At 50.7% G+C, this 20,149-nt stretch overlaps 1 protein-coding gene across 6 annotated transcripts in view; it reads left to right on the forward strand.

The window, feature by feature from the left end:
- BCAR3 (BCAR3 adaptor protein, NSP family member) overlaps positions 1-20,149 on the forward strand; it is a 116,687-nt gene that overhangs the window by 83,737 nt on the left and 12,801 nt on the right. For 3 of the 6 annotated variants that reach the window (XM_082670547.1, XM_082670549.1, XM_082670550.1), the window contains 5 exons: positions 3,133-3,261; positions 5,702-6,144; positions 9,348-9,451; positions 10,592-11,244; positions 16,570-16,685. In XM_082670547.1, coding sequence (XP_082526673.1) covers positions 3,133-3,261; positions 5,702-6,144; positions 9,348-9,451; positions 10,592-11,244; positions 16,570-16,685 — 1,445 coding nt within the window. Of the gene's footprint in view, positions 1-3,132; positions 3,262-5,701; positions 6,145-8,344; positions 8,517-9,347; positions 9,452-10,591; positions 11,245-16,569; positions 16,686-20,149 lie in introns of those variants that run through there. The other 3 variants (XM_082670548.1, XM_082670551.1, XM_082670552.1) reach the window with 2 other exon arrangements.

The following is a 20,149-nucleotide window of genomic DNA, read 5'->3' on the forward strand; positions in this document are numbered from 1 at the left end:
AATTTGAGCTTGAAGAAAACGTTGTGTTACTATAAGGTGGTCATTAGTAATATTTATAGCATTTGTTTGAGAGATCGATTATTTGTAATTATTTTCTTGCTTTCTCTGGCAGTTGAAGAACATAAGGTCCAAAGGTCAGTGAGTACTGCACTTCCATTCAGTGTAAACTGCTTTCTTATATGGTCACCCGTCACCAACCACGGGGTTGACAGCACATCAAAGTACCTACCTACAGCGGCAAAATCAGAGTCAGCAAGGTGGAGCTGTCATAAAATAGGCACCTGGGAAAAATAAAAGTTGCGTTAATATATGTGATTAAAACAATGAGTGAAAGTTCTAGAAGGCATCCTCTCCCAAATAACCACTCTTTAATCATGAGAATGACCATATGTGGGTGACTTCTGAATTGCCTCTTCAGTTGTTTGGGAGACATTGCCCACATCATCTGTAAACGCAGAAGCTCCCAGCGGCCCCCTTGGCTCCTTTTAATGCAGAACCAGCCCTCACTGGCTTGAAATGAAGCCCCTCCCCCTCCACCCCCTCCCTCTTCATCTCGCTCCCTTTCCCTTCTCCTCTTCCCATTTAAAATACAAGTCTGGACAACTGTGGAACTCCCTAACTTTTCACAAATTATGCAAGAGCTTGAGGGCATATTTTCTGAAGTCTGGTCTTCTGTCCCAGATTATGTGAGAGGGTCAGTCTTACGGATCTTTTCTCTCTTCTCTAGGTACTTCCCTAGAGTGCCCCAGCTCCCGAGTCTGCAGGGGGAGAGAACAGTAACTGTGGACTTTCCTCTAAGGAGTTAGGACAGAAGTAATGAGAACTGATTTTTTTTTTTTTTTTTTGGTAACAAGTGCAAAACAATATTATCTCAAAACCTGAAGTAAAAGATTGTCCCATATAAAATGCTACAGAAGACCTTTGATGTTTATGAGATGCCGAGAAAGAGAGAGGGGGTGGAGGATGGGACGTGGCCTGGGTGTTGGCTATCAGGGAGCGAGGAGAGTACGGGGATAGCTTTCGGGGTCTGGGCGAACACAGTTTCAGTGGAGGGTTACACAGAGGATAGGACCTGCTGGTTGCTGCATTTTCAGAGCTCAGACCAAGAAGAAGTGGACCCAGGGCTCGGCACAAGGGATTTAGGCTAGGTGTACAGACTGTCAGGGTGGCTGAAGAGAGGCCAGGGTCACAGTATCGGTTAGGATTTAGCTCAGCTGCCAGTGACAGGAACACCCAAAATAACAGGCTTAAAAAAGCTAAAAGATCACATGGAAGACCTGGAGGCCGGCAGTCCAGGGCCGGGGTGTTGGCCTCACCCTTGTGAGGGACCTGGGCTCGTTCAGGCCTTCTGCTCGCCTATTCCTCTGGTTTGGCCTCTTCCTCATTATCCAGGATGGTTTTGCAGCTCCGGCCATCACATCTCAGCTTGGAAGTCCCACCAACATGGCAGTTTACCCTTCCTTAGCCAAAACTTAGCCACGTGGCCACATCTCCCTATAAGAGAGAAAGACTGAGGAATGTCAGTCATCCTTTAGCTGTGTGGCAACCCGCCCGGTTAAACCAGGGCTTCAAATAATTTGAGAGGAAACAGGAGAACCTCCATAACTAAGAAAAGTCATAGACATTGGGTTATTTGTTCATTCAGTGAGTACGCAGTAACCATTGTGTTCAGGCATTGCCCGAAGGCAGCAGGGGAGAAGGCAGATGGGCTTCTGGTCTCGGGAAGCTTGTTACCTAGCAGGAGGCAAGACAGACAATACACAAATAGCAGATGTGGCCTGGTTGACAATCTACATTCTGCACTCAGAATGTCTTCAGATGTACCTGTACATAATTAATGATCGAAGCCGACAGTGTCAAACATCAATGCTAATAATGCCTGCGGGCGCTGTGGGCAGCCAACATCAGTATCTCTTTGATAGGAATTCAGCTCATCTGTCAAACACTCCGGGGGGGGGGTCCTGCACTGTGAGAAGAGTGGTGGGGAAGAGGTGGAGGGAGAAGTAAATAATTAGTAAGCCAGAACCCCACCTTGAAAACAGCCCGGGAGTCATTCTGCGGCCAGTGCCCTCGTGGGCTGAGGATCAGAATCCAGCTATAAAATCCCAGGTATTTTTCTTCTTCTTGAGTGGAGGTCTGGGGGGCTCTTTCCTTGCTAAGGTGCAGGGCAGTGTGATGAGGATAGTTTTGTGATTCCTACAGGCCTTTGAGGCCCAGCTGGGGAAGTTGAGAAAACATAAGGACACAGCCTTTTCCTGCTCATATGACCTTCAGCCACAGTCCCTGAGGCCGGTTTTGCTGGGAACCAGGCAGGTGTCCAAGTTCAGTTCACATGTTGTAAGTGGGCGTGGGTTCTAAATTAAACCCGGAACAAGTGTTACCCACCCAGAACTCCTGTCCCGGCCGCTGTGCAGTGACCTAGATTCAGTGATTCTCAAACTACTTGAGGTGAAGAGCCAGTTCTTTGTTTTGATTTAAGTTTCCTTTTCCAATCTGTCGTAAAAAATGAAATAGCAGAAAAATGAAATTAAAATCACATACAAAATACACACTCAGACTTCTGTTAGTAGATTCAAGAGACATTACTCTGTCCAATTGCTCTAAACGTTTCTAAAGGCAAACTCGGTCCTGAACTGGAGTTTGCCAGTAGCAAAGATTTCAGAGCCATCACGACAGCCCTGGGACTGCACTTTGGGCAGCACTGTCCTGCGGGCCTGGGACCATGGGCCGGCTGGGACTCTGTCCTTCCCAGCTCTGTGTTAGGACAGCTCTGAAGGAGGATGAGGAAGCTCTCTGGGTGGCCTGGCACGTCTCTCCCTGGCGCCCCCTGCCCTGCTCCCCATGTTTTCAGCTGCTACCCGAGTCGACTGATAAAAGGAACGGCTTGGCTTACTCTCCTATCATAGTCCCCGAGTGCAGGTGAAAATTTTACTCCATGCTCTCTCCAGCCAGAGAAATGAAAGTTCACAGCTAATTGTAATCATTATCCAGGCTCCTCTACCTGACCAGGGCTTTGGGCATATACTGGTTTGATCAGCAAAGCAGCCGACCGCAAGGCTGGCGTCTCCAGCCGGCTGGCCTGGGCTCACGGCCCCAGCAGGCTGGGAGATCACTGGTGACCCTGTGTTGCAGTTCTCCAAGGAGAGGCACGTCATGGACAGGACCCAGGAGAGGCTGAAGAAGGAGCTGGAAGAGGAGCTGCTGCTGAGCAGCGAGGACTTGCGCAGCCATGCCTGGTACCACGGCCGCATCCCCCGACAGGTACCCGCCCCCGCGCAGGGTCACACGCCCAAGGCTACCAGGCGCAAGCTCCGGTTCAGCCAGAGCCGCACTACTACAGGGTGGCCTGTGGTGACTTAACGTAGGCGCGTCTCTAAGGAGACCTTGAGAAGAGCTAAGGTCAGGAATCCAAAGTACATTTCCCCGTGGCCGGTGAGTGGATGAAGGGAGAGCAGCTGTTCTGTGGTTCTGTAAACAAGGCGCAGGCAGGAGGCAGCCGCGCAGGGTGATACCTGGGGAATATCAGGCTGGGCTGTGGTTCAGATAATTGAACTCTTGGCCGACTGCCTGCAGCCTCATACCCTGTGGAGCCTGCTTCCTTCTCAAGGCAGCGGTTTAATTTCAGGTGAAGAGGGGGTATCATCAGGGCGGGTGACCCAGAGCGACAAGGCCGCCTGTGCCCTAGTGGGGCTGGCACTTATCCACTCTCCATCCCTCCCCTCCCCGGCCCCTGGCCCGGGGGGTGGGAAAGAAGAGGAATCATACCAGCGACCACAGTCTCATGGCCAGCATGTACTTTGTGTGATAGTCCTTTGGGCCATAGCCATGAATGATGTTTTTGTATTTAATAGTATAGAAACTGAAAAATAGAATAAGTGCAGAATTGAGGTATAGAGTTTCTCTTGGGTTTTCACTGTAACCTGATCTGACCAGTCACGCAGGACAACATGACAGGAAAGGGGTGGCTGAGGGTGAGGGAAGGGCATCGTGTTGTGGATGTTTTTTTTTAACGTAGCAGCTTTCTCAGCACCATCAAAGAAATAATCCTGATTCTAACTTTGTTTTTTTTTTCTTCTTTTAGTGTAAAATCGATTGTAGAAAATAGAGTAAAAAGAAGAAAATTAAACTCTTACCTGTAATTCTCCCTTCTGGAGATAACCACTATGAACATTTCGATATAAATCCTGCCAGACTTTGCCAAATCAAGTATGAGCTCATGCTGCATATAACTTTGCAGCCCACTTTCCTCCCTTAATGCTATTTCCTGGGAATTTTCTCCTGCTCTGAAATGTTCTCCTACACCAGTCTCCATTGTCTGTGTCCACTGTATGCTTTCTGCATTCTGTATTGGGCACTCTCCCCAACATCCTTGCAGATAACTACTGTGTTCATGACTGTGATTATTTCCTCAGGCTCAATTCCAAGAAATGGAATTTCTGTGTGAAAACATTTTTAAGGCTAAGATGCAATTTTAAGGTAACCATGGTAGCATACTATTCTAAGCTAGCTGATCAAATGTTGGCACGTCCTAGAAAACTTATCAAAGTTTATAAATCTGATGTCTGTCACCACCATCATTCTCCTTATCGTGATCATAAAATTTGTTTCCCATTTGCCATGAGTGTAAATTTTCAGCTATACATCACTCCCGATTGTATAACTAAAGACTGTGACAATAATAACGATAGTTATAGCCAACACTTTAGTCCTTTAAACCTTTATAGCTATCCTGTAGGTGATATTATCCCCGTTTTACAGATGATGTAAACTGAGTGTAACTTGTCCATGTAACTTGTCACCCAGACGAGCCGGAATGCAAACCCAGGCAGATTAGCTACAGGAACAACCATACTGCAACACAGTATAAATTCTCCTTTTATTATAAACATCAGCATCATTATAGCTAGTGATTTTTTTAGCATCTGCTATGTTCCAGGCACTGTACTAGTGCTTTGCATATAGTATGTATGCAGGTATATAATCTTCCCAATAACATTGTGAGATGAGAGACCTGGCCCTCTTTGTTCCAGGCCCTCCAGAGTAATCGGTGTGCCCAGAACCACACTCAAGGGTCGATTCCACAGTGCCTGGACTCCACCTGCGTGTGGACCCTCCTCCCCCATCGACCAGGCCTGGAGAGGGGTGTCTTAGGAGAGGGCTCTGAGGGTGACTCGTAGATGACAACAAACACCCTCCTCCAATTGTTGGGGGAAGGGGGAGAATCAGACCCACCAGACACAAGTTTTCTTATGTATTTTCCATCACTTCATATCCTTCAGGTCTGCATAAATATCATCTTCTTGTGATACCCTCCTAACCACAGTATTTAAGAGGACAGCCCTCATCCTGATTTACTTCTTCCTTAACTTGACAACATCTGACATACCGTACCTGTTGCTTGTTTGTCCTCACTAAAATAGAAGCTGTCCACTAAAAACAGAAGCTCTGAGGCAGCGGGGACTCTCGTGGGCTTCATTCACTGCTGTAAACGCAGTGCCTACAGTAGTACTTGGCACATAGTAGGTGATCAGCAAATAGCTCTTAAATGAATTAGTGGGTGTTCTAAGAATTTGGCATTTGATAAAGAGTCGACTGAGGAAGAAGAGACATAATAGCATTGTCCTCTGTTGGCCCAAAGAAGTGGGGAGCAGCGCAGCTAAGCTTGCCTTGCCTACTCCTCACGCACCGTTTTGTCCCAAAGGTGTCAGAAAACCTCGTGCAGCGAGACGGTGACTTCCTGGTTCGTGATTCTCTGTCCAGCCCCGGAAACTTTGTCCTGACCTGCCAGTGGAAGAACCTCCCTCAGCACTTCAAGATCCGCCGGACGGTCCTGCGGCTCAGTGAGGCCTACAGCCGAGTGCAGTACCAGTTTGAGATGGAGAGCTTTGACTCCATCCCTGGCCTGGTGCGCTGCTATGTGGGCAACCGGCGGCCCATCTCCCAGCAGAGCGGAGCCATCATCTTCCAGCCCATCAACAGGACGGTGCCCCTGCGGTGCCTGGAGGAGCAGTATGACACCTCCCCCAGCCAGGCCCAGGAGGGCAGCCTCGTCGATGGAAGGCCGGACGTGGCCAAGAGGCTGAGCCTCACCATGGGCAGCCCCCAGGCCCGAGAGCAGAGCTTGCCCAGGGGCAACCTCCTCAGGTGGGTCAGGGCCTCCTGGGTCGGTGTTGGGAGTGTGGGGGACCCTCTGGCCGGGACCAGGCTTAGCTAGGCGGGCGTGCTCCCCCAGGAGCAGAAGAACCATGAACGACGTTAAGAAGAATGTCAAGTGTCATTGGAATTACTGTCACAAGGCAGTGCGTGATTAGTTCCCAATTGAGTTGGTGCCAAAAATAAATGATGCAGTTGCTGAGGAAGGGGACGGCTGACTGGGAGAGACCTCCCAGCGAAGGAGGTAAGGATTCCGGCTAGTCTGAAGGCTAGGGAAAATGTGGATAGATGCTGCAAAGGGAAGGGTATTCCCAGGGAGGGAGGGGGCTCAGCATGAGCAGAAGAGTAGAGTTAGAAAAGGGGCGAGTGTTGCTTGGAGTGAGGAAACTGGTGGAGCTGGAACACAGGGTGCAGCTGTGCAGGGGGCTGGCAGGGGGAGGTTTAGGGAGGTGACTGACCCCCACCAGATCGGGGAGACCTTAATGCCAGGCTAGGGGATTGAAGGAGCCTCAGAGACTCAATGTGGGGGACGGGATGTCCTAAGAATTGGACGGGACAGCGCTGTGCGAGAGGAGTGAGGAAGGGGAGGGCAGGGATAGCAGCTAGTGAGCCGCGGAGGGTCAGGCTGTGCGGGTGGGGTAGGGCGAGGGTCAGGAGACTCAGAACCAGCCTTCCCCAGGCTCTTCTGCATGAGGGGAAGGTGGAGAAGGGCAAGTCAGATACCGCGGGAGGGACCAGAGAGCGTGGACTTCGGAGGAAAAACCAATTGTTCCATCTGAGATGCGACTGTGGGCTTGCTGAGGGCCAGTGTCCAGCAACAGTTCTGGGGTTCAGGAGGGAAGTTAGGCCTGAAGGCTTAGATGAAGGCTTGATCCAAAGGGAGAGGGTGGTTGACTAGGTCGGAACAGACAAGATTCCTAAGACAGGAGACGTCAAGAGCCCGGGGGCTGCAGTCTGACCCTCGGGGAATCTCGGGGAGAAGAGTTCAGAGAAGCGGAGGCCGCGCTGAGGCGCCCCGCTGTCGACTATGAGTGGTGTGCCCTGTGTTAATACAGGACCTGTCTCTCATGGAGAGAGGAGGCCTTGTGCCTATTATCTAGCTGTCAGGACAGGAAAGCAGGCAAGAGGCAGGCATGGGAGGGTCCCGGCCCCTCAGTTACACGGGTCCCCTTCTCCGGCTCCCTGGCGTCCAAGCTTGCACAACACATTTTCTTCCACTCACTGGTTTTCTTTCTGGGCCAGGAGAAAATGTCATGAACTGTAATCTCTAGACTGCAACAATTCAGAAGCAAAATACAGGACTCTGGGTAATACGAATGACGGCTGTGTGCTACTAGGAAGCTCTGGTAGATGTTAGTCAGTGTCTGGCGGTGGACCCTGCCGCCTGCCCTCCAACGCTGGTCCACCCCTGACCTGGTCAACCCTGGACAAGCTACTTACCTGCCTTGGGCCTCCGTGTTTTGGAAAGGTGGGGCTTTTGAGGGTTAAATGGTTTAAGATCTGCAAAGTGCTTCGAACAGTGCCGGCCCATAGAAAGTGCTAGGTGAGTGTTCATAATCCTAGTTATTATTGTTTTCTGGAGAGCAGTAGAATGCAGGACTCAGGGCAGTTGCAGGGAAGGAGGCAAGAGCTGACATTTAGAAATTCTCCTTTTCATGGTAATAAGATCGGAAGTGAGATCCCTTAAAATATTAAAAGGGGGCCTCTCCTGTTTCTTTGGTGGTGGGCGGGGGTTGGCTGCTGAACTGGTGAGCAGGCAGTCAGTGTCGTGAACAGAGCCAGGATGACCCACAGAACCCCTGCCAGGAACGGTGCTGGGGAGGAAGGCCGCCTGGTCAGCCCTCAGCAGCCTGGATTTAAAATACAGATTTTTTTTTTTTTTTAAAGATAAGAAATAAAAGAAAGGCTGAGAAAGTCACTAAGTCGACGATACAAACCTAACAGAGCCACTCTTCGGATTGCCCTTTGAGAGCAGAGCTCCCTAAGCCTTGTCACCCATTGGCACAGGTTGCAGGCTCAGAGACGCCTAATGGTAGGGGTGGCGTGGGCTCAGCACGGAAGATGCCCCGAAGCCCCGCCCCTCCGCGTCAGCGGCTCCACACCTTCCCTGACGTCGGGCCTGCTGGTTGGCTACCCTCCGCCGGCATAGGCGTGCGCTCTGCCAGGTTGCATTCCGGGCCGGTGATGGGGCCCTGGTGTCCGACCGCTGGCGGTGATCACTGCTTAAATATCGCCTTGCTGAAGCTACTGCCTTTTGGAATTTGCCCTCTGCCCTGCTTTATCTCTGAGGGGTTGCTGGAATTTCTCTGTTGCTGGAAGTTTGGGGTGGTTTGTTTTGTTTTATTTCTTTGGTGCTTGCAAAGGTAGGAAAGAACTTGGCGATGTCTGTAACATAAGCTTGTCGGGGACGTTGGAGAGGGGGAGGCCGATTAAAGTTCATTACGACTTGGCTGGTGCAGTGCTTTCTGTCTTAGCAAAAGAGAAATTCTGTTCTTTGGTGCTAATTAGAGAAATTCCCAGTCTGGACTGGCAAGGGACAGAGGAATGCTAGCTGATCTTGTTGTTTCGTTCCACCTTTCCCTGTGCGGCTGTGCTCCGTGCCTCGCAGCCGCTGCTTGGTGACCCCGCCAAGTCCCTTTTCCCAACTCGTCCCGAGGAGGCTGGCTGTGGGATCCTCCTAGATGCGTAGGACAGACTCCTCGGGCAACCCTGCAGGTTATCTGGGGGACGCTGAGATTTGCACTGAAATGGAAACTGCCCCACAGCTTCCTTCCTAACCGTGGCACTGTGAGGCCCGGTGGAGAATGCATGTTAGTTACACAAGTCTTTCCTTCTGGGTCTGTAAGTAATTTTAGGCACCGTTAAAAGTACACATTCCAGTTCATCAGATTTTCCTGAGAGTATCTTGAAACCTTTACCCTGATCTGCTCAACAGGATGGAAAGGCTCAGAGGAGGCAGCCTAGGACCTAACTGGATTGGTCCTGGGGAGACAGGGTCGGAGCCCACGGCAGAGTCACATACTAATCGCCTCCATCAGTAATTTCCACCCTCCACCAGACATTCCTTTACTCTTAGGCTGTGCGGGAACACTCTCATTCTGAGCAATCTTTTTTTTTTTTAAACTTTCCATGACGTTGCCTAAAGGTTTTACGATTTAATGACATGTTCCTGCCCCACTTGTCTTTTGCTTCAGAAATAGAGAGAAGAGTGGTAGCCAGCCAGCCTGCCTGGATCACATGCAGGACAGAAGAGCCTTGTCCCTCAAAGCCCACCAGTCGGAAAGTTACCTGCCAATTGGTAGGTCTTTGGGAAATTGGGAGGGAGAGGGTGACAGTGTTTCCCTGACTTCCTTCAGGCTGCTTCCCCTGCCCCATCTGGTCACGTAATTTGGGAATGACAGAAGACTCCATGTCTGCAGGCTGTAGGATGAGGGGTTTGTAGAACTCTATCCAGATGCAAATCACTGAGCTGGACGCTTTATGGGCGCTAGCTTTTAAGCCTCATAACAAGCCTTCAAGGTGGGCATGGTCATCGTCTTTGTGGCTGAGAAAACTGAGGCGCAGATATTAAGTGATCTGCCTAGATTCTTCTGTCTAGTAAGTGGTGAAGCCAGCATTTGAACCCAGGTTTCCTGATTCTAAGCCCAGTTGCTAACTGGTGGTCTTCATAACGAATGCACCTCCCCCTTAGTCTCCTCCCTGGGCAGATGGTGAGTGGGTCAGTCCTGGGGCTCCTGGTAGAGACCCCTCTTCCTCTCCATTCTCCTGCCACAATCAGAAGAGTGAGATGGTATGGAATGTGGGGAAATCAAGTAAGCAATTATCTTAATAGGTGACGGGATTGTTTTTCATTATTTTTGTAACTGACCTTCCTTGGGGAACCACAAGTTGATTTTCCTGCTGCCCCTTTGTAAACCGCTTGGATGTGGGTTATCTCAGTGTCTTTTTCTCCCTTCCACGTGTGTCTCTGTCTCTTTCTTAAAGCTGGCTGGGATCCACCCTGGCTTTGAGAGTGAATCAGGCCCCCCCCCCCCCCCCCGCTTTATGCTATGTGGCTAGAGACTTGTGTTTTTTAGGGCAAGGTTAGATTACTCACTGCCCTCCAAGCTCAATGTAGTTCCCTGTTCTGCCTGTACTAACCTTCTGTGACCATAAAATGACATTGCTGCCCAGCTGTCGGTGGTCGCTGGGATTTAGAATTCCCCCAGAAGTGGGGTGGGGCCATCTTAGCCCTTGACATGCTCTAGACTGCTCATGCTCTAGACTGCTCTAGACTGCTCTAGATCGGGCCTGCGGTGGTCATACTGACTTATCTTTTGTGGGTAAAAATCAAAATCCTAGGCCCTGAAGTGAGGGCCAGGAGCTGTCACTCTAGTTTTGTCCGTTTCATGTTTTTCGCACAGCTGAGCTTTTTCTGACCCTCTCTTATCCTCCACAGGTGGTAAGCTGCCCCCTCAGTCCCCAGGTGTGGGCACAAGACCCTGCCCAAACTCACCGGTTTTTAGGACAGGCAGCGAGCCCACCCTGAGCCCAGCAGTGGTTCGGAGGGTCTCCTCGGACGCTAGGGCAGGGGGGGCGCTGAGGGGCTCAGACAGCCAGCTATGCCCCAAACCGCCCCCCAAGCCCTGCAAAGCGCCCATGCTCAAGGCTCCCCGGTCTCCGTCCACCTGGCTCAACTCGGAGGCCAACTACTGCGAACTGAACCCAGCCTTGGCCGCAGGCTGCGATGGGGCAGCACGGCCGCCCTTCTGTGCCCAGGACAGCTACGTGGACCTGCTGACCGCCAAGCAGAACGGCGGGCCGGCTGCCCGGAACTCTGACACCAGCTACTTGATCCTTGATGACGATGATGGGGCAAAGCCTTGGGAGCCGCTGCCGACCCAGAGGGACAAGGGGCAGGAGGACGAGGGTACATTCGTGACACCCCTCCTGGAGACTGCCTCCTCCTTCAAGCCCAACGACCTTGAGTCGAAGCTCCTTCCTCCTGAGAACAAGCCCCTGGAAACCGCGATGCTGAAGCGTGCGAAAGAACTGTTCACCAACAACGACCCCAAGGTCATCGCCCAGCACATGCTGAGCATGGACTGCAAGGTAGGTGCCCGGCGGGTGGGTTTGGTCAGACTGCCGAATGTTTGGAAGGGGGATCTATCTAGGCCTCATTTTGCCTTACCTTGTGACTGCTTTGCTCACAGGAAAACTCAGATGATAACCTGGGTGTGGGGATTTATTTAAGGGGTGGGGACTACAGGCCGGGACAACCCTTGCCCAGGCAGGAAGCTTGTACAATTCACCTGAGACAGAGGGACACAGGCTGCTACCCAGGGCCGTGCCTTCCCTCTCCCACCCCTGCTGTGTCCTTCTCCCAGCTGGCGTAGATTTTCAAGTTCTCCCACAGCCTCAACTCCATCAGAACTGGTGAAGGCAAGTCCAAAGAAGAGTAGATTGTAGATGAAAATGTAGTTTCTGGAGTAGCAGAGCCTTGGTTGTTTTTATTTTCATTGTACATGCTACATATGTACATTATATATTTGTTTTATTGTTACAAAAATGGTCTTTAGGATAAACTTTTTTTTTTTTTTTTTTTTTTTTTGCGGTACACGGGCCTCCCACTGTTGTGGCCTCTCCCGTTGCGGAGCAGAGGCTCCAGACGCGCAGGCTCAGAGGCCATGGCTCACGGGCCCAGCCGCTCCGCAGCATGTGGGATCTTCCCGGACCGGGGCACAAACCCATCTCCCCTGCATCGGCAGGTGAACTCTCGACCACTGCGCCACCAGGGAAGCCCCAGGATAAACATTTTTAAAGTTACTTGCTCAATTTAGAAAAATTATAAAATATAATTATAAGATACAATTTTAGAAAAATTATACAATACAGATTAAGAGAAAAGAAAAACTAAAAGTCACACAAAATCCAGCTTCTTGGTGATCACTATTGTTAACATTTATTCTGCAAATAGGTACATGTAAATAATAATTGCATGCATATCTATTTGTTTACCACAGAAATGGCACAGGTCTATACATACCATTCCAAACCCTTTTTGTCTTCCATCGAACAACATTGTCATGACTATGTTTCCATGTGACTACATAAATCTGTGTTTACATCATCATCATTTTTGATAGGAAGCATTTCTTTTAGATATGGGTGGCTTTTGTTCATAGCTGGCCCCAAGACAACCTCATCCTTCAGAGAGAAATTTCTAGAAAGTAGGTGTTTAAGGCTGAGGTGTGCTTAGCCCATGCCTCAGTATAAGGAGACAGATCCCTTCATTTGAGCAACAGATAAGGACTTAGAGAGATTTAAAGTCCTTTTTCATTTGTAGCTCAGTGGAGTCAATTAGCTTCAAAGATCAGGGCTTATTGAGGAATTGGGTTTTCCTAAATAAATTTCCTGGGTCATGAATCATGGCAGGAAATCTAATCTCCGAGTACTCCCCCAGTGAGTTCCTCAGTTGATGGAAGCTCACGGGGGCGCAGAGGGCCTCCCAATGTTCCTTAATGAGGAACGTTAAGCAGGTGCTGGCTGCTCTGGGGTGAACAGTCTGGGGGGCTGCCAGGAAAGGGGCTGTGTTGGAAGAACAAGGGCTGTTCCCGTGGTTGGCTGGGTGTCCTTGGGCAGTGCCCCAAGCGGTCAGATAATTTGCCTTGTTAAGACCTTACCTCACTTTAATGTGAGCTAAACCTGTTTGGGCAGGAAGAGGATTTAGGTCTCCTGTTCCAGCAAGTAGCTCTCATCCTGGGCCCTGGATCTGAGAGCAGAACCACACCAATAGCCCAGGAGCCTGGCGTGAACCTGTCTGGGTTCTCCATGGAGGAAGCTCCTTGTGGGACCATGGGTCCGGGTTTACAGAACAGCCTAATTTCCAGGAGGAAATGAATCCTTCCCTGTTGTGGCCTCAGGCGGGGCTTGGTGGTAGTCTAGGAGGAGGTGAGATGCCTGACCACCCTTTGCAGGAGAGTCTGGAACCTTCCCACTGCCTTGGAAGTCTGTTCTCAACTGAAGGAATGTGCAGCCTGCCCTCCTTCTTGTTCTGTTTCTCTGTTTGCATTTTGTCCTCCTGGTGAGGGTCCCACTCCCCTGTCTGCCTTCAGGCACCCCTGGAAGAGGGGCTGGACAGATCCCCCAAGCAGCGAGGCAGAGACCTGAGCAGGAGCCCCCTGACTGACCCCCGTTCCCAGCCCCCAAGGGCAGGCTGTTAAGTCCTCCTTCCTCCCTCCAGAGTCCCCTGCCATTTCCTTATTCTCTTCCTGAACCACTGACTTCAGGGCTTTGCCAACAAATCACGCACAACTAGTGTCTGTAAGAGGGAAACAAAACAAAGGCTGTTGTTACTGACTCTAAATGCAACCAGATGGGGCCACCAGAAGCCGAGAGCAGGCGCTGGGCAGCATCTGGGGCCCAAGTGCTGGTTCCCACCTGTGCACAGAGCCTGGGGTATCGGGACAGGTGGATGGCCCTGAGCGCCTGGAGGCTGCCTGCCCAGCAGTGTGAGCCCCTCCCCGGGCTGAGCCCCTCCCACCCTGCAAAGGGGCGCCGCCTTGGCCTCACTCACCTGCTGGGCTCTGCAGAAGCTAGAAGGGAGGCCCAGCGGCCAAGGGCCTGGCCTCTGGGGATGAACTGCCTGAGTCTAATGCCACCTCCCCCTGCCTCTCGGTGTCTCTAAAAGGAGAACAATGCCATAGCCCAGCTGGTTGTGAATACCAAAGCCGTCATACCATGCCTGCCCCAGAGTGAAGCTAAGTAAGTGTTCACTAGTGTTCTGTACTGAGCCTTGGTTGAGCACCAACCATGGGCCAAGCCAGGCCAGGTCATGGTGGGAGAGGCAGGAGCGACAGTGACACAGAAATTCAGACCACAGCCCAGGTGGGAAATGCTCTGCAGGGAAAAGCACAGGACCTGCAGGGCCTCTGGGGTAGGGTCTTAAACATAGGGGAGGGAGGGAATCGGGGTGGAGATGTCTGAGATGAGTTTTGAAGGCTGAATAGGAGTTGGCCTGATGAAGAACACAAAAGGCATCTTCCAGGTGGCAGGCAACACACACGTGCGGAGACTCAGAGGTCAAAAGCCGTGGGGGGAGGGGTTGGTTTATGGAGGATTCACCCTGTATGGGTGGTGAAGGGCACATGGGGTCAGCTGGGGGAGGGCCTGGGGTCTTTCCTTCTTGTTTTTTTTTTTTTTTTTTTTTTGCGGTATGCGGGCCTCTCACTGTTGCGGCCTCTTCCATTGCGGAGCACAGGCTCCGGACGCGCAGGCTCAGCGGCCATGGCTCACGGGCCCAGCCGCTCCGCGGCATGTGGGATCTTCCCGGACCGGGGCACGAACCCGTGTCCCCTGCATCGGCAGGCGGACTCTCAACCACTGCGCCACCAGGGAAGCCCTTTCCTTCTTGTTTTTAAGTCTACTTTTAGGCTCGTGCCAGGTTGCTGCCTCCAAAGAACTTTGCAGTTCAGTGAGGGAGACAGGCCCGTAAGAGCACAGTGCAAATCAGAGTCCTCTGCAGAGGACAACAGACATGGATAGTGGAGCCAGGCAATCTCATTTCTATGGAGAAGGTCCCTGGCAGCTGGGAGGAGAGCAGGGCCAGGCCCCTCTCAGGGCTCCCCTGGGTCACTGCAGCAACTCCCGAGGCAATGGGATAAGGATCCAGCAGAGTGCTGAGATCCTGCAAAGCTAGGATGGCTGAGATCAGAAGAACAGAGGGTGGCTAGAATAACTCATCGTGGGGCATTGATGTCACCCTGCACTGCCGGGTCCAGCTCATAGTAAATCCTCTACAAGTGTTCATCCCTCCTCTGCATCTCTGAGCTGCATGGCCCCAGGCTTTTCCAGGAGACCTAATCCAGGCTCTGCACTGTGACCTCACGACAACGCCCTTGTTCCATAGCTCAGCCTTGGGGCAAGCAGGTGTCAGCATTTCCTGGTAATACGTCAGGAAAGTGACCAGGGGATCGCACGTTTACACTGAAGGAAAACAGACTGGAAAGGAAAACAGCTTCCAGAATAAAACTGAGTCAATGACAAGCCTTTGACTCTTGTTACACAGAGTGTGCATGAATTGGATGTGTTGGGTTTGGAGGCTCTGACAGGACAGGTGTCTAAACAAGCAAGCAAAATGTGTGTGATTGCAGGTGGCCGGGGTGTGCGTCAGGGCTGTCTTGTCATGGTCAAGGTGTAAATCTCTTTCCAGAGATCTGGCCGGAATTCTTCCCCCTTCCACGTGGCCAACGATTCACAACTTGACTTTTTTAAATAGCTGGGGTTTTAGGGCCATTTGATCCTTGGCAAAGTCTTTGAGAAAGGTGAACTTAGCCGTTGTGTTAGAGAAGGGGAAACTGAGGCCCAGAGAGCAGAGTATGAATCCTGCATCCTATTCTGGAGTCTGTGCTGGACAGTTCATCCCCGGGGCTGACAGTGGTGCCTCTGCTCAGCCACAGAAGTTAAGGGTCAAGGTTAATAATATCAGCTGAACTTCCAGATGTTTTTCGTGGCCTGTTATGAAGACACCTGGACTGTTCATATACCCGGGATAATTATAGTTGAGGACAACACTGGCTCAAGGAGAGGGATTGTCCCGCGCCTGCCGCGTGTCCAGGGTTGGTTTGACCCACTGTATCTGCTAGTTGCACTGTTAGTACATCAGTGCTCTGTGAGTGTCACCAGCACCGTTTTAGAGACGGCCTAACTCAGTTGTAGTATTTGGAGGTAGCATGTAATAACCATAAGTGGTCAACTAATACCTGATTCCAATAAGCTGTGATCACACACTAGAATTGAGATGGGGAGAGCTGGCTGGGACAAACAAACCAGATTTCCTTTAAGGAAGACCTCTCGGGGTGGTGGAGGGGAGAAGTGGGTGTGTTTGAGGCCTCGGGTTTCAAATCGCTATACACGTTTCTAATGGTTTCCAGACGTACACTGCGTTTCCTGAGCCCAGGAGAGGTGTAATTAAGGGTAATAGGAGCCAGCCCTGCCGTTAAGTGAGAACATGCACGGCAGAGCCTGCAGCAGAGCAGCATTTGGACGCAGCTCTGCTTTTCCACTGCAGGGGATCCATTTGCTGTGTGCACACACAGCCCTGCTGTTGGCAGCAAAACATCACAGCAGGATCCAGCCTGTGTTCGACAAAAGCTTGAAGAACTGTACCATTCTCTGACCGGGCAGAAACACCAAATCTGCAGACTTTGCAGAACAATCTAGGTGCTTTCCTCCCAGGTTTTACATTCCAGTATGTGTATTAAAATCCTCCAAATATATTAAAACTGTATCCTAAGATGCCACTGCTTAAAAAGAAATGCAACAAGTCAAGTGCATCCACACTGTTCCAGTTGAGTGTATTTCTTTCCATGTGATAAATTCGTGATTGCAGCAAGCCCACGTCCTGGTCCAGTTCATTTCAACCTGTGTTCTTGACAGGTCGCGAGGATACTTGAAGTCTCTGAAGAGATGAGGAAGAACATGGGCATGAGCTCAGGGCTGGAGCTCATCACCTTGCCTTATGGCCACCAGCTGCGCCTGGACATCATCGAAAGGTGAGCAGTGCTGCTCTGCGTTTACGGCACTTTCAACTCCACAGGCTGCACAGCCACAGGTTTCAGAGCTGGGAGAGGCCAGGCACCCACCACCCCAGTTCTGCCTCGCTTGAGGGCGGGTGGCCCAGAAGCCGTAGTCAGAGAATTCCTGGAGAAGCTCAAAGAGACAGCAAAGAGGAAGTCAGGGAACAGAGAGCACGTTCCCGTCCCTGCTCCAGGAGCAGGTGGAGGAGCGGACAGACGACCCGCCTGGGAGCACAGCTCACCACGGCCCCTGCCAGCCTGGGGTGGGAGCAGTACTGCAGGCAGGCGGAGCACGGACGCCGTACCACCTCCAGCCCGGCTCACTGAGCTGCGGCCCCCTTGTCTCCGGAGTTCAAGACTGCTTTAGGAATTAAGTGGGAGTTTGTGGGGGAGTTGGGAAGAACAGAGTCTGAACAATGTTTTCTCTGAAGGGAGGGCAGATGGGGGATCAGAGGTCAGGGGATGACGGAACTCAGGCCCCGGCCTCTGAAGCATCACTGCCCTCTTCTCACAAAAAGCCAGGGCCCTGGCTGTCCATTAAAACCCACTCACTTGAACATCGGATATTGAGAAATTAGAAAGATAGAAGTAGTGAGGCATGTTTTTAAGAAAAGAAGCACTAGACTAGATTCTCATATTACCATAGAAGTTGGCCTTTTCGACACAAAAGAAAAGATAGTTTTTTGTGTGTGAGACTATCTTGTTATCTTAAGTTTTCTGTTTCTCCAACCAGGTTCCCAATTGCCACAACACACATGCGGTCTTTAATGGACAGCCAGGGCCCTGGCTTTTTGTGAGAAGAGGGCAGGGGTGATTCAGGGGCCGGGGGCCCGAGTGCCGTCATCCCCTGCCCATGGCTTTCCGTGATGTTCTGGGTCACAGCGCTGTCCAGTACAGCAGCACTCTGTGATGGCAGAAATCTCATTACAGCAGCCACTAGCCACATGTTGCTACCAGGCACCTGAAATGTGGCAACTGAAGGATGCAGTGTTTAATTTTACTGTGTACTATTTTAAGTGTAAGTAGCCACATGTGGCTAGTGGACAGTGCAGTCCTAGGCTGTCAGCCCCTAGAAAGTGAACATTGTATTTTAAATAGCCTGGGAGGGTCGATAACAGCTGCTTTCAAGGTTACCTGACTATGAAGCAGATAAAATGGCTCCAATACTGCTATTGCCTTGGCTTCACAGCCACAGATGCAGCCCGTAGGAAACATCGAGAGTACCAAATGGAAGACTTCTGGGAGGCAGGAGGACAGGAAATGGCCCCTGATGCCTTTGATCAGAGGCCAGGGTGGGTGCTTGTTGGCCTGTTGTTCAGTGTCTTCGGGCAATTGTAGGTCCGACTTCCGAATTTCCCTACTTTCCCTGCTCAGACTGTTCTAGATGCTAGCCCCGCTCTCCAGGCGTCCTCCTCCCTCCCCATGCCGCAGGGGCCTGGCTTCTCATTTCCACTAACTTTCCCTCCTTCCTGGTCTGGGTCCGGTGGTCATCATTTACACAGAGACAGCTGTGCTGCCATGCGTCCCAGCTTCTCATGTGATACATTTCAGCCTGAAAACTCCCCAGTCGCAGGCCTTATTTTATCAGTGTCATTAGGTGTGTTGGGCATGGATTCTAGGCCCAGGCTGAGGTCAGCAGGCTTGAGGCTTCTCTCTGGGCTATTTTCTGACTTCCACTCTTGTCTACATCCGTTTCCTCTTTCTCCTGATTGCCGCCTGCCTGGGGTCTGGCTCCTTGGCTTGTTTCCTGTTCAGGGCTGACCTGTAGGATCTACCTGCTAGGGCTTGGAGGGCTGTTTTCTCCATTACAGTGTGTTTACTAAATAAAGGCCAAGGTTGTAGCAGTCCTGCAGGATCAAATGACATTATTGTGTTTGAGAATTGAATACAAACTACCCTTCATTTTAAACTTACCACTTCACCCATTCCAAGCCTAGCAAGCAGAGATATCCTTCGTATAACGTTTAGTGCCTCCCACTGCCGACCCCGGGAGCTTCTGCTGTAGGGCCGCCTTGCTGAGCTGGTTTCCTCGTGGTGGTGTATGCAGGAGGCTTGAGGCAAATGTTGGTTAAACGAATGGATATAATTACGCAAATAGCTGTTGATATAATGCCAGGTCTTAAAGAAGTAGAGAGCCTGTCTTTTATTAAGGGCCATTAAAACATAGGAAAAAACACTAAATTAAAGAATCAGTTGAAGGCAACATGGGAAGTTAGTTTACTACTAAACATCTAAAATGTTTGGCTCAACCTTAACAGTTTGCAAATGGGTAACAAAACTCTTCAATAAGTACAACAGATAATAAAAATATACTTTAAGCCTATTTTAGGATCCATTAATTAGGAAAGATAGGAAATCAGCAAAAAAGATAAAGAAAAAGGAAAGAGAGGCCAACAGGCAAAAGGGACCAAGATACAGAGGGAGAGATGCACATATAGATACAATTTTAGTAACTACTATTTGCTGGGTGCTGTGGTGCCAGGCGCCTTAATTATCTTTACACACACACAGTCTTTCTCCCAACAACCCTTGTTCCCATTTTAGAGATGAGGAAATGGGGGAGTAGAGCAGTCAGGTAACAGCCTAAGGTCACACTCAGAGCAAGCACACCGCATACCCACATGTGCAAACACTCACAGACAGCAGAGCCCGTTACTGATTTAACAATCATTAGAGAAACTAGTAATGCTAAGCACTAGATGAATCACACCTCTCTTTGCTCTAGAAGAGTGAGAGAGACACCAGCACATGTGGGCACAGAGAGAAGCATGGTCTTGGAGTAACATCCTTAACTGTGAACTTTCAGGACAAGGTGGCCCAGTTTCAAAGGCAAAGTCTTATTGTTTCGACTATCGCTTTGAATCAGGGCTTCACCTCCAGCACTGTACCAGCACCTGGAGAAATTTACCTGAGGCTACTCTGGCCCAAGGCAGGAACTCCTGGTCCACAGGAGGAAGGAGAGGCGGGTTTACAGGCTGTGCTGCTGCCACCAGGAAGGAGACCTCTCTGCGACCCCATTCATATTGGTCCCATTGTCTGTAGACAAAAGACCATTCTGCTTCCTGTTTTGGGTCTGCGAGGTTGACCTGTGTAGTTCAGGATGAGAAAAGGGAGGATTGTTGGCAGATACAAGATTTCAATTTTATTAGGTCTGACCTTACAGGGATGTCCTGCTGGTCCACTGTTGAGTCTTTGTCCACATCTCCATTCCCTTTCTGGCCCCTTGACCGGAGCCACAGACACTCTGTTCTTAGCTCCTCATTTCTTTCTTTGTTCTGACATCCATGTCGTCTTCCTGAATCAAGCATGTTCTCTCATTTTTCTGTCCCTTGCATCCTCCAGTCCAGGGGGCTCAGTGGAGGTGGCCCAGGGCTTCCCTGAGGAAGGGATTCCCCAGTGTGTTGGGGGACCTGGCGTCTCCGCAGACCTGTCATGGTGGA

The sequence above is a fragment of the Grampus griseus genome (assembly GCF_964374135.1).
Source record: "Grampus griseus genome assembly, chromosome: 1".
NCBI classification, from domain to species: domain Eukaryota; kingdom Metazoa; phylum Chordata; class Mammalia; order Artiodactyla; family Delphinidae; genus Grampus; species Grampus griseus.